General features: G+C 40.9%; 1 protein-coding gene across 1 annotated transcript in view; it reads left to right on the forward strand.

Moving 5' to 3' along the window:
* LOC117813375 (unconventional myosin-XVIIIa-like) overlaps positions 1-12,752 on the forward strand; it is a 100,484-nt gene that overhangs the window by 17,575 nt on the left and 70,157 nt on the right. Inside the window, exons 4-6 of the mRNA XM_034684555.1 lie at positions 6,244-6,264; positions 8,197-8,985; positions 12,482-12,571. Coding sequence (XP_034540446.1) covers positions 6,244-6,264; positions 8,197-8,985; positions 12,482-12,571 — 900 coding nt within the window. The remainder of the gene's footprint in view (positions 1-6,243; positions 6,265-8,196; positions 8,986-12,481; positions 12,572-12,752) is intronic.

Raw genomic sequence — 12,752 nt, forward strand, 5'->3', positions numbered from 1 at the left:
ATTAAGCCTGACACTAGGCACAGCAAGCAGACCCTGGTTTTAAGATCTGAGGGGTCTCCTGAGGGGGTGTAAAGGTAGAGCAGGTCAGGGATATAAGAGGATCAAAGTTTCCACGCGTCCTGGAAAACCTGGAAAACCTGAAAAACAGTTGACCAGTTTTCCAGTACTGGAAAACACCTGGAAAATGGGAGAAAAAGTAAAATGTCCTGGAAAATCACATATAGTCCTGGAAAATTATTCCAACATGGCTGCGTTCGACCTGACCCGATTAACAAAACATATCCCCATTCATTGAAAGTTGAGTGCACACTGTGCTGGAAAAGACAGCGACACTGCACACCTTTTTTCACATCTTTTCTCCTTCACTTCATAATCATGCATTCACAGAAAACAGGGGTATATTTGTTTATGTTTTATGGTACATTTGGCTCAATTACCGTACTCTAGCTCAGTTGTTCTCAAAGTGGGGTCCTGGGACCCCTGGGGGTCCGCGAACCATAGCGTGGGGGTCCGTGAAATAATTTGAATAAATTTCTAGTAAATTATAAAATTGTGCTGTGTCATTAAAAACAGCATACACCATTGTTATGATACCATTTGGTGGCTCGAAGGGATATGTGAGTCTTTCTACTGTTAATTTTCTGAAAGCGTTTAAGATCAATTACTTGAAAAATATAAATGCTGTCATGTTGAGTCCACAAGGAATGAAATGACCCTCTGTTTCAAAGTATACAAGTGGTATTTACTTGATTCAAATGGAAGTGTTATCTGTTTATCACTATGGTACAGGTCTGAAGTATTTACATTGATACGTTTTACAATACAAATAGTTCCAAGGGAAACTAAGAGTGCAAATGGTAGTAAGCATGTGCTTTAGTGATGGGAAGTTGGGCTCTTTTCAGAGAGCCGGCTCTTTTGACTCCCAAACGGCTCTTAATTAAGGATCTTTTGTAGCTGTATGTTTTACCTTAACTTTGCAAAAACTATTGGTTTGTTGTTGAAACCCCTTTTACGTACAGTGTTTTTATGAGAAGCCTTATAATTGCCCATTGTGAGCATTTATTCTGTTACAAAATCTCACTCTGATCCTAGGATTATGATTAGGGTTAGGGTTGTGATTAGGGTTAGGGTTAGGGTTAGGATTAGGGTTAGGGTTAGGGTTAGGATTAGGGTTAGGGTTATGATTAGGGTTATGGTTAGGGTTAGGATTAGGGTTAGGATTAGGGTTAGGATTAGGGTTAGGGTTAGGGTTAGGGTTAGGATTAGGGTTTACGGTTAGGGTTAGGATTAAGGTTAGGGTTAGGGTTATGATTAGGGTTATGGTTTACGGTTAGGGTTAGGATTAAGGTTAGGGTTAGGGTTAAGGTTATGATTAGGGTTAGGATCAGGGTTAGGATTAGGGTTAGGGTTATGATTATGGTTAAGGTTAGGATTAGGGTTAGGATTAGGGTTAGGGTTAGGATTAGGGTTAGGGTTAGGATTAGGGTTAGGGTTAGGGTTGTGATTAGGGTTAGTGTTGTGATTAGGGATAGGGTTAGTGTTAGGGGTGTGTTTAGGGTTAGGGTTGTGATTAGGGTTAGGGTTGTGATTAGGGTTAGGGTTAGGATTAGGGTTAGGGTTAGGGTTAGGATTAGGGTTAGGGTTAGGGTTAGGATTAGGGTTAGGGTTAGGGTTAGGGTTAGGGTTAGGATTAGGGTTAGGATTAGGGTTAGGGTTAGGGTTATGATTAGGGTTAGGATTAGGGTTAGGGTTAGGATTAGGGTTAGGGTTAGGGTTAAGGTTATGATTAGGGTTAGGATTAGGGTTAGGGTTAGGGTTATGATTAGGGTTATGATTAGGGTTAGGGTTAGGGTTAGGATTAGGGTTAGGGTTAGGATTAGGGTTAGGGTTAGGATTAGGGTTAGGGTTAAGATTAGGGTTAGGTTTAGGGTTAGGGTTAGGGTTAGGATTAGGGTTAGGGTTAGGATTAGGGTTAGGGTTAGGGTTAGGATTAGGGTTAGGGTTAGGGTTAGGGTTAGGATTAGGGTTAGGGTTAAGGTTATGATTAGGGTTATGATTAGGGTTATGATTAGGGTTATGATTAGGGTTAGGGTTAGGATTAGGGTTAGGATTAGGGTTAGGGTTAGGATTAGGGTTAGGATTAGGGTAAGGGTTAGGATTAGGGTTGGGTTTAGGGTTAGGGTTAGGATTAGGGTTAGGGTTAGGATTAGGGTTAGGGTTAGGGTTAGGATTAGGGTTAGGATTAGGGTTAGGGTTAGGGTTAGGATTAGGGTTAGGGTTAGGATTAGGGTTAGGGTTAGGATTAGGATTAGGGTTTGGGTTAGGATTAGGGTTAGGGTTAGGGTTAGGATTAGGGTTAGGATTAGGGTTAGGGTTAGGGTTATGATTAGGGTTATGATTAGGGTTATGATTAGGGTTAGGGTTAGGGTTAGGATTAGGGTTAGGGTTAGGATTAGGGTTATGATTAGGGTTAGGGTTAGGATTAGGGTTGGGTTTAGGGTTAGGGTTAGGATTAGGGTTAGGGTTAGGATTAGGGTTAGGGTTAGGGTTAGGATTAGGGTTAGGGTTAGGATTAGGGTTAGGGTTAGGATTAGGGTTAGGATTAGGGTTAGGGTCAGGATTAGGGTTAGGGTTAGGATTAGGATTAGGGTTAGGGTTAGGGTTAAGGTTATGATTAGGGTTAGGGTTAGGGTTAGGATTAGGGTTATGGTTAGGGTTAGGATTAGGGTTAGGGTTAGGATTAGGGTTATGATTAGGGTTAGGGTTAGGATTAGGGTTGGGTTTAGGGTTAGGATTAGGGTTAGGGTTAGGATTAGGGTTAGGGTTAGGGTTAGGATTAGGGTTAGGGTTAGGGTTAGGATTAGGGTTAGGGATAGGGTTAGGATTAGGGTTAGGGTTAGGATTAGGGTTAGGGTTAGGATTAGGGTTAGGGTTAGGGTTAGGATTAGGGTTAGGGTTAGGATTAGGGTTAGGGTTAGGGTTAGGGTTAGGATTAGTGTTAGGGTTAGGGTTAGGATTAGGGTTAGGGTTAGGATTAGGGTTAGGGTTAGGGTTAGGATCAGGGTTAGGGTTAGGGTTAGGATTAGGGTTAGGGTTAGGGTTACGATTAGGGTTAGGATTAGGGTTAGGGTTAGGTTTAGAACCAGAATTTAACTTAAGCATACAGAACCAGAACCAAACTCAACCAGAACCGAACCAGAACCGAACCAGAAAGGAACCAGAACCGAACCAGAACCGGACCAGACCTGAACAATAACCGAACGAGAACCGGACCAGAACTGAACGAGAAGCGAACCAGAACCGAATCAGAGCCTAGCCGAACCAGAACTGAACCAGAACGGAACCAGAACCGAACCAGAACGGAACCAGAACCGTACCAGAACTGAACCAGAACTGTACCAGAACCGAACCAGAACCGTACCAGAACTGAACCAGAACCGAACCTGAACCGAACCGAACCAGAACCGGACCAGACCTGAACCAGAACCGAACGAGAGCCCTACCAGACCTGAACCAGAGCCAAACCAGAACCGAATCAGAACCGGGCCGAACCAGAACTGAACCAGAACGAACCAGAACCGAACCAGAACCGAACCAGAACCGTACCAGAACTGAACCGGACCAGAACTGGAACCGAACCAGAACTGAACCGAACCGAACCGAACCAGAACCGTACCAGAACTGCACCAGAACTGTACCAGAACCGAACCTAACCAGAACCGTACCCGAACTGAACCGGAACCGAACCTGAACCGAACCGAACCAGAACCATACCAGAAACGAACCAGAACCAAATCAGACTTGAACCAGAATCGAACCAGAACCGAACAGAACCAGAACCATACCAGAACAGAACCAGAACCGAACCAGAACCGAACCAGAACCGAACTCAAGCAAAGTGAACCAAAACCAGAACCAAACTCAAGCAAACAGAACCAGAACCAAACTCGAGCAAACAGAACCAGAACCAGAACCAAACTCAAGCAAACAGAACCAGAACCAAACTCAAGCAAACATTATTATGTCCTCAGGTTGGCATTGAGAAAAATCGGATGCCTCAGCTTGGATGGGCTGATCCGATTTCTCCTCCCAGTGAGTATTTGCCTGGTCTTCAAGAAGACTCTCTCTGAAGGAACAGATGTAGCCAGGATACACAGCCTCCCCTCCATCACCTGAATCCTATATCCTCACATGTGATTGGCCGCATGGCCGCCATGCTGACCAATCAAAACAAAGTTCTGCTGTGAGCAGAGCTGGGGATGAGCACTGAGAGAGCTAAGGAGGGAAAGGAAAAAACTGGGAGCCGGCTCTCTCTTGATGCGAGCTCTTCTGATTCACTATAAAGCATCGGCTCTCAGAGCCGCAGCTTTTAATCATGACACATCACTAATGTGCTTAATCTGTGTTACAATTATGAGGGGGCCATGGACAATTTTCTCACCTGTAAGGGGTCCCTGGCTTCAAAAAGTTTGAGAACCCCTGCTCTAGCTAGCAGGAGTGCAAACCCCTGATAGTGAAAACAAACGGAACAAAAAGAGCGACACAGCTGCGCAGAAACTCCACGTTGTAGACATCACTGATCAGAAATAGACATCGCCACGCAGGAAGACAGTTTACATTTTTTTATTCTCTGAGAGATCTTCAAATACAGAGTGCGTCTTTACACCGGTGCGATTTTTTCAGAGTTAACTCAACTTGCTTTGTTTTATATCGACCACTTAGCAGGATGAATATCATGATTATCAGGTATATTTTGAGTTTGAGTTGAGTTGAGAAACATTTGTGGCCATTTTTGTCATTAAGATATATTTATGTCATTAATGCACTGATCCTCTGATCATTATTATTTAATTATTTCAGTAAGGCAGCTTCCTGATTCCTTTGCAGGCTCTTTTGTTTTTTTCTTAGCTCATTTTAGATTTTTTGAGAAAAGAGAAAGCTGAGATGAGAGTTGCCCATCATTGTTACTTGGTTGCACTAATAAAGTGAAGTGCTGTACATCTGTGGTTGCATTATTCTATTATCAATTTGCCATAATTTTTAAGTATGTAAGAGATGATTTCATTGATAGCCATAGACGACTACATGTCTTTCAATGTAGACTTCCACTGAGAGGAAAATATTAGACTATTTAGGAATTAAATTAGGAACTAAATTTAGACGGTCATACCAGCTTGATCATCAATGAAAATGTCCTGGAAATGTCCTGGAAAATGATCTCTGGAAAAGAGTGGGAACTCTGGAGGATGCTTGATGATGGAGAGCTTTGTATGTTAATATGAGGATCTTAAACTGTATTCTGAATTTGATTGGTAACCAGTGTTACCAACAATGTTCACTTAACAAGGTGTCTACAAAGTACTGTAGTTTGAGCTTCTTTTTCTACATAGCTTTGGGTCAACAAACTGTTGTCCTTCTCTTTAAACCTTTCTGTAGTTCCACTTCTTCTTTCATAGTGAAGTAACTGTTAGCTTTTAAAGTCATGCTTCGAAGTAGCTTCCAAAAAACTCTCTATGTGTGCAAATGACAAATGTTTGTTTGTAGGTTTCTAAACACTTTCTAGTATTACTGGACATGATGAGTTTTCAGCAACACTCATTGGCTTTGTTTTTTCACCACAAATAAATCAAATGTTATCATCTGAATTTGCTCACTGTGAAAGGATAACTCTTCACACATAATTAAGTGATGGATTGATGGTAAGGCCAAAATATTTCAAATTAAACTACTGTAAATGAGTACAGACCTTCAGTCCTTGTACTGCTTGTTGGATCTTTGTGTTCATTTGCCTCTTGTAGTGTTATCAAACCATTTCATCCTGTTTTTTATGTGTTCTGTCCTCAGTGCTGCATGGTCCCACCGTCCTGTTGGTGTTTGACCTGTTGTGTGCAGAAAATAAGTTCACAGTATCCCATCACCCACCTCTAAATTTCCATTCCTCATCGTTCTGCACGGTGCATCTTCCTCTCCCCGGCTGTTTTCTTTTTTGTTTTCTCTCATCATTCCGTACATTCACTCTTCACGTCGCCCAGCTTGTTCCATGACTTCTGGCCTGCCACCATGGCGTACAAATCACGCTTTTCATTCTGGGAGCAAAAGGGAAGTCTCGCAGTTCTGTGTTGTGTTTTCAGTTTATATCTGCCTGCTGTTGCCTGTGGAATTTTGAGTTTTTCTTGACATCAGGAAAGCTTTTGTCTAAAAGTGTGGTTTGATTTTCTTTCTGTGTTGCTTCCTCTTGTGTAGGTTAAAGTTGAGAAGCCAGATGTAAGTTTCCTTTTCACCAGCATGCTTTCAGTCACTAATTTAACCAGTTTCTTGTGCTGTGGTACAAAATAACAGAAAAAAAGAGTACTGCTACTGACCTTCCTTGTCTGAGGCCATTCACTCTACTGTGGTCTTGGAAAGTTAACTAGCAATGCTTAAAGTTTTGGCTTGGGTAATGACCAATTCATCATTGATTAACTGAGTGCTGAAGGCTTGAGGTGACGTTTATTATTCTCAGGGCAAAAACTGATTCCAGAACACAACACATGGGATTAATTGAGAACATCATTAAGTTGCTTATTGTTAGCACTTGGCCCGATGTCTGAAACACAGTATCCTCTTGTCTTTACTCACTTATTTTAAGGTTATGAAGGAAATAAGGATGAAGGTAGAGCTATCCATCTGCAGAAATTTATACCATCAAAAATAAGACAGAAGAGTCTTGACATAACAAAGGTGTAAATATACGCCTACTATTTTCACAATGTACACTACCGGTCAAAAGTTTGGAAACACCTTCTCATTCATTGGTTTTTATTTATTTTAATTACTTTCAACATTGTAGATTAATACTGAAGGCATCAAAACTATGAAATAATCTGGTTTTGCCATAATCTGGATTACAACAGGAGTCAAATAGGGCTATCCATTGTGTACTAACCCTACCTCTGAACAACACAACTGATGGTCTCAAACACATTAAGAAGGCAAGTCATTCTACAAATGAACTCTTGACAAGGCTCATGTTAATTAGAAACCCTTCCAAGAGACTACTTCATGAAGCAGACTGAGAGAATACCAAGAGTGTGCAAAGCTGTCATGAAGGAAAAGGGGGGCTACTTTACAGAATCTGAAATATAAAACATATTCTGGTTTGTTTAACACTTTTTTGTTCATTAAATAATTCCATATATGTTCTTTCATAGTTTTGATGTCTTTGGTATTAATCTACAGTTTTTAAAATAATTTTAAGTAAATACAAACCCTTGAATGAGAAGGTGTTTCCAAACTTTTGACTGATAGTGTATATTTTTACTTTAAAATTCCAAGGAAGTAAATAAATCTAACTTTTTTGGTTAAATATGTCTTGCTTTGATTTTTTACCAATAAACCACTGTATGTCCAATCAGTGAATAAAAAAGGATTTCCAGATATTCTAAATTCTAAGGTGGGGGCTCACACATTTGTTGTCTGAAAATAGTACTTAAACAAATGGGCTTGTCTGCAGTGGATGATAGCCCAGTTCCCATGCCAGTTGTCTGACCAGTTATTCAACAAATGTGTGGAGCTGACTGAGTTTCTCTGTGGGTAAAACACTGAGACCCCACTTAAAAAAACATAACTATCCCATTAAGAAATGTCATCTGCTGAAAAGCACATAGACACTGTGAGTAGTCATCGAGAACTTAGAGAGCTTGAACTATTTTTGCACTCTAAGAAACACTTGCTTGGATTTAAATGTTTCTTCATCATGTTTGCTTCTATGTGTTGTCTTGTGTTTTTGTTGCTGATCATTGTCTATTGCTAACAGTGGTCTGTATCTCTTACAAGTCCCTCCCTAGCTTACTGTTTGAGTATACAAAAATCAAATAGTGTTCTAACAGCTGGTTTATGGGACTTTAAATTTTAAACTGGACTTCAGCTTGTATTTTTACGTTTAATTTGTCCACTGAATATAATTTGTGCATGTTAGGGGTAAGACATATGTGTTGAGCACATTTCTAACCTTTAAAAGATGGACTCACAAGTGACAATTAGAGAGAAATATGGAATCAAATGGTCACTAAGCATGAGTTAGTAGCTGATAGAAAGCTGCTTGTGATTGTTTATATACAGACTTCTTGAGATGGGAACTCGCAGCTGAAATGTTTCATCTGCGTAAATCATATGAATAATTTGCACCATTGTCCACCTTGCTCTGTTTGTATCTAGTCTGATGTAGATAGTACTCAGCCTCAAGCAGTCTCTGAGCCAGGACTAGACACAGGAAGTGGTCATCAGTCAACTGCATCCACAGCTGAAGAGTCAAATAGTAACGGTGCCATGGGCGGTCCTGACAATCCAAGAGAGGATCAGGGCGCTAAGAAGGTGGTGAGGGTTGTGAGAAGAGTTGTAAGACGTGTGGTTCCTTCTGGGACAGAAGAGACAGTCCGACCTGCTGTATCTGAGTCTACCAGGGCGACCCCCGCTGCAGACTCCTCGCTCAAAACCACCAAAACTGGCAGGGAAGACAAGGATGATATCTCCTTTGGATTGACAAGTTTAATGGGCAGAAGTAGAACCAAGGAGCATCGACCTCGAACGCGTAACCAGGACCGCAAAGAGGACACACCAGAAGATGTGAAGCAGGAGGAGGAGAAAGGAAATGTGGAGGAAGAGGAGGAGGAACCCACCATGAGTAAATCAGAGGAAGCTGCAGCCACATCTGCACCCACGACTTCACCACCAAAGTCTAACCCTCTCACCCCTCCTGCCGGGTTCATCCCAGCTCCCAAACCTGACCCTTTAGCCCCGCCTGCCGGTTTCATCCCTGCCCCCAAACAGAACCTGCTATCCCCTCCACCTGGTTTCCTACCTGCAAGAAAACCCAGCCCTGTTCCCCCTAAACAGAATCCACTTGCAAGACCTCCAGGATTCATCCCTGTGGCAAAGACGGATCCTCTGGCTCCTCCTGCAGGGTTCATCCCAAAGCCACGTCAAGTCCCTGTGAAGAAACCGGAGGTACTGAGTGGAATATGAGTGCATGTTCATGACTTAACCTCAGACTGGAGCATGCGCAATAACAACACAGACTAAACCGTTCATATCAAATAGATATTTAATGGTCATCCCTGTATGTATGATTTAAAATCTATAGTTTACTTGAAGGATTTACAATTTAATCGGCAGGACTTATTACTTTGTGATACTCAAGACATTAGTAGCATGATCATTCTCATATAGAGAACAAAACGGTCTGTTGATACATAACTGAAAACCCTTAAAGAACATTAAATTTGGTGGTAGAGACTGGTGTGTTTAATGCCATCCCAGAAAAGAGAACACATTGTTTTGTGAGCAAGATGATATTGAGAGAGAGTGAGGTCTGTTTTTTTTGGTTGTCCTGTCTATGACACCATAGAAAATGTATTCTGTCCTGAAGTTAATTAATGCTGATTTTTTTTCTAGCAGGATGACTATAGAAAACTTAAGCCAGGGTCAGGTTAAGTCAGGCAACTTTTTTATTGTTCATTTGCAAATCTTTGGAAAAAGCCTAAAAAATGGATTATTCAGTCATTATCAATGCAAATCTCCTTTTAATATTCATTTAATCTTACAGCGCAGTGTGACCTAAACTTGCACACTTTAAGTTGCAGATTAACATGCCGATCGTCTAACAACTGATGTCATAATTAATCAACATGTTGGCTTTGTAAGGCTCGAGATCAGGAAGCCACCCTGAATAAGAGAAGGAAAGTGTGGTACATGTTCTAGCTCATGATCAGACTTCATTATTGGCTGTAAGGGTGTACTCATGACATGCTCCCTGCTAGTTCAGTCAGTTTGAGTCTTCACTGAGCACTGAGCTGTGACTCATTACTGTCACTTGCTGCAAGCAGAGGGTTGAAGTTGAGAACTCACTGGGGTTCTTTTGGGACTAAGACTGTATATTAAAATTGACACAATGAGTGTTCACGGACTGCGAAGCTAAAAGTTTTATAACTCCCTTTTGCTGACTGGCTGCAGTATAGGTCATAAACCCTGCCTCCTTTATGTAAGCAGGTGGAACATGGATCAGACTAAGAAATAAAAAAAACACATCAAACTAAGTTTCCTCAATCATGTTTTTCGTTGTTATAGTTGGCTCTTATCACAGCCTGTAGAGTTTACACTCTACTAACGTTTGGGCGTTGCACCAGCTGAGATAGTTCCAACATCAGCCTAAGTTAAAACGTAATTCTTACACATAGCTCCTAGAAGGTTTAAAGTCCTACGTAGAGTATATTGGCTGCCATGGAGCGTTGTTTTGAAAGGTGGGATGATTTGGAGGATGAGGAGATACAGAGCTTCTCCCAGCTAGTTTATGTCTGCAACGCGATATCCAAGAGAGAGATTACATCCTTTGGAAAAATATGATGACCAAGAATTGTGCTCCTGAGTATTAACACGTGTTGTAGTTGATCATTTTACCACTCGAAGTCACTGTTATTGTAGACACTGCAGATTAAGGATTTAGGCTATAGTCATCACTTTACTTTAGTTTGATTCAGCTGTCGGTCAGTTCCGAAAAGATTAAGCACGAAAAATAACACATATAATCCCTGCATCAAAATTGGTGCTTTCCTCTGATTGGCTGCTGGAAGTGTCGTCATATCTGCGACAATGTTTTGGTTAGTTTGGACATTACTGCCTACTAGTTAAGATGAACCTTACGTCTCTGTGGGGCAACCAAACAATGACACAACTTAAGTTACAAACTAACTAGTTTCAACGTATGGTTTAGTGATGACTTTACACTCTAACTTAGGACACAACTTGCGCACTGCTGGTGCAACAGGCTACTGGTGTTCAATTTTGAGATGGTTAGTTTAAAATAGTTATTTGATTTTGGAAAGGTGATTGATGGACAACTCTGTTGACAAATGCAGGCTTAGCAGAGACGAGGAGTGAGTATGAGAGAAAACGTAACAAACACTGGCACGAGAATCACTGAACTTTCCATAGTAAGTCCGTAAGTGTCTGCTTCAAATCAATACAAGAATCTGATCTGCTGTGGACTGTGCCCACCTGAGAGATCTTAGATATTATTTTGGTTAAGGGAAAGCATCCCTTGGCTCCACCAGCGCAATACGTCAGCACCCATTGAGGCAGTATTCAGGCTTCACATCTCACAGTGATCAGGAATTAAGGCATGTTGTCCCTTTTAATTCTCTGTCAATTTTCGGGATGTTCCTTTTTAAAGAAGCAGAAGTCATGATTAGAATTAAAATGGTCTTCTTAAGTACAGAGCAAGAATAATCAGTGGTGCTGTCCTGTTGTCCAGAAAACTAAGATCCCAGTTGGTCATATCACAGTGTGTGTGCGGCTCTGTGCATGTAATGGGATTATCGAATTCATCCTTTGCTAAACTTTTGATTTATTCAGCCTCAAACTTGTAAATATTGCCACAGTCTCTGTTTCGATTTATTCCTCAGACAAGGTTATGCACCTGTCTTGTAATGTTGTGTCTCTGCCGCTCTGCTGGTCTGCAGTCCAAGAATGTTATTAACAGATGCCCGTGAAATCCAGCGATCAGCTGGGCATTTGGCCATGGAGTGATGATTTGATTTTGGAGATATACACCTGGTGTTTTTGCCGAGGGATATTGTGTTTTAACTGCTTTAGGGAGAGATTTGGGATTACAAATATGACTTTGGAAATGTATATTTCTGTGTGACTAAGCAGTCTTGGAGGTGTCTGCTGCCTGGTAAATGTACTTTTCTGCTCCTCCTGGAGCTTCTTATTGACATGACTGTGCAAAAAGATCATTTTCTATTGCCAGCCTATAAAACTAAAATATCCCTGCAATAAATATCAGTGTAAGATGTAGTTTGATCTCTTTAGGCATTGAGTGGACATTTGTAATAACCTTGTTTATGTTTATGAAGACAGCTAGACTAAAATAGCAGTGTGATGGCCGAACTTAGTCTTTTCATTTAAACATTAAACAAATGAGATGTAATGACTTCATAAAGATTTAAAAAAAAAATTGGTGCCCATCTTTAACTTAAAATGTAACTTTAATGTTAAAAACAGCAGCCAAGATGTACAGGTGAAAATAATAATCCTGCATGCCCTTATACAGAGCAGTCATAAAAAATGAAGACTTGATTTTGGTGCAGTTGCACAAAATTCAGCTCAGACAATGCTTCATTTTTTAATTTTCAACAGACTGCTGCTTAAGTAACCACTAACAAACAAAAGCCTTGAACCATAATTCTTCGTCTGCAATGCTTAATGATCCAATTTACTTTAATAGTCATTTCCCCTGACTCATTTCCTGATCGAGTCAGTTGGAAAATTAAATTAGCCGCATCAAGAATCCATTTTATTTGGTTTATGTTCATGAAATACATCAAACTCAAACATAACTGCCATCCTCATTGTCATTTTCACATGTCATTTCCATCTCTGTGTGTGTGCGCGTGTCGTTCGTCAAACTGTACGTCTGTGAATATTTGGATATATTGTGTAAAAGGTAAAGGAGACATCTTGTCCCCCTGTGGTCCCCAACGGTAAGCCATCCCCTGTTGTACTCTCCCCGGCTCAGACTTCACCCAACGAACAGGTGTGTGCTCAACTTGTTGCAAAAGTACATTAAACATTGTTTTTTTCTAACACTCAGAATTTACAGACTTTTGCATAAGATGCTTCCATGTACCCACTCTGTATATAGTTCAGTGGAAAATTGTACTTCTTGCCTCTGGATCATTGATTTTACTTTCTGGCTGCCCGATTGCAATTGCCGG

The sequence above is a fragment of the Notolabrus celidotus genome, chromosome 5, assembly GCF_009762535.1.
Source record: "Notolabrus celidotus isolate fNotCel1 chromosome 5, fNotCel1.pri, whole genome shotgun sequence".
NCBI lineage: Eukaryota > Metazoa > Chordata > Actinopteri > Labriformes > Labridae > Notolabrus > Notolabrus celidotus.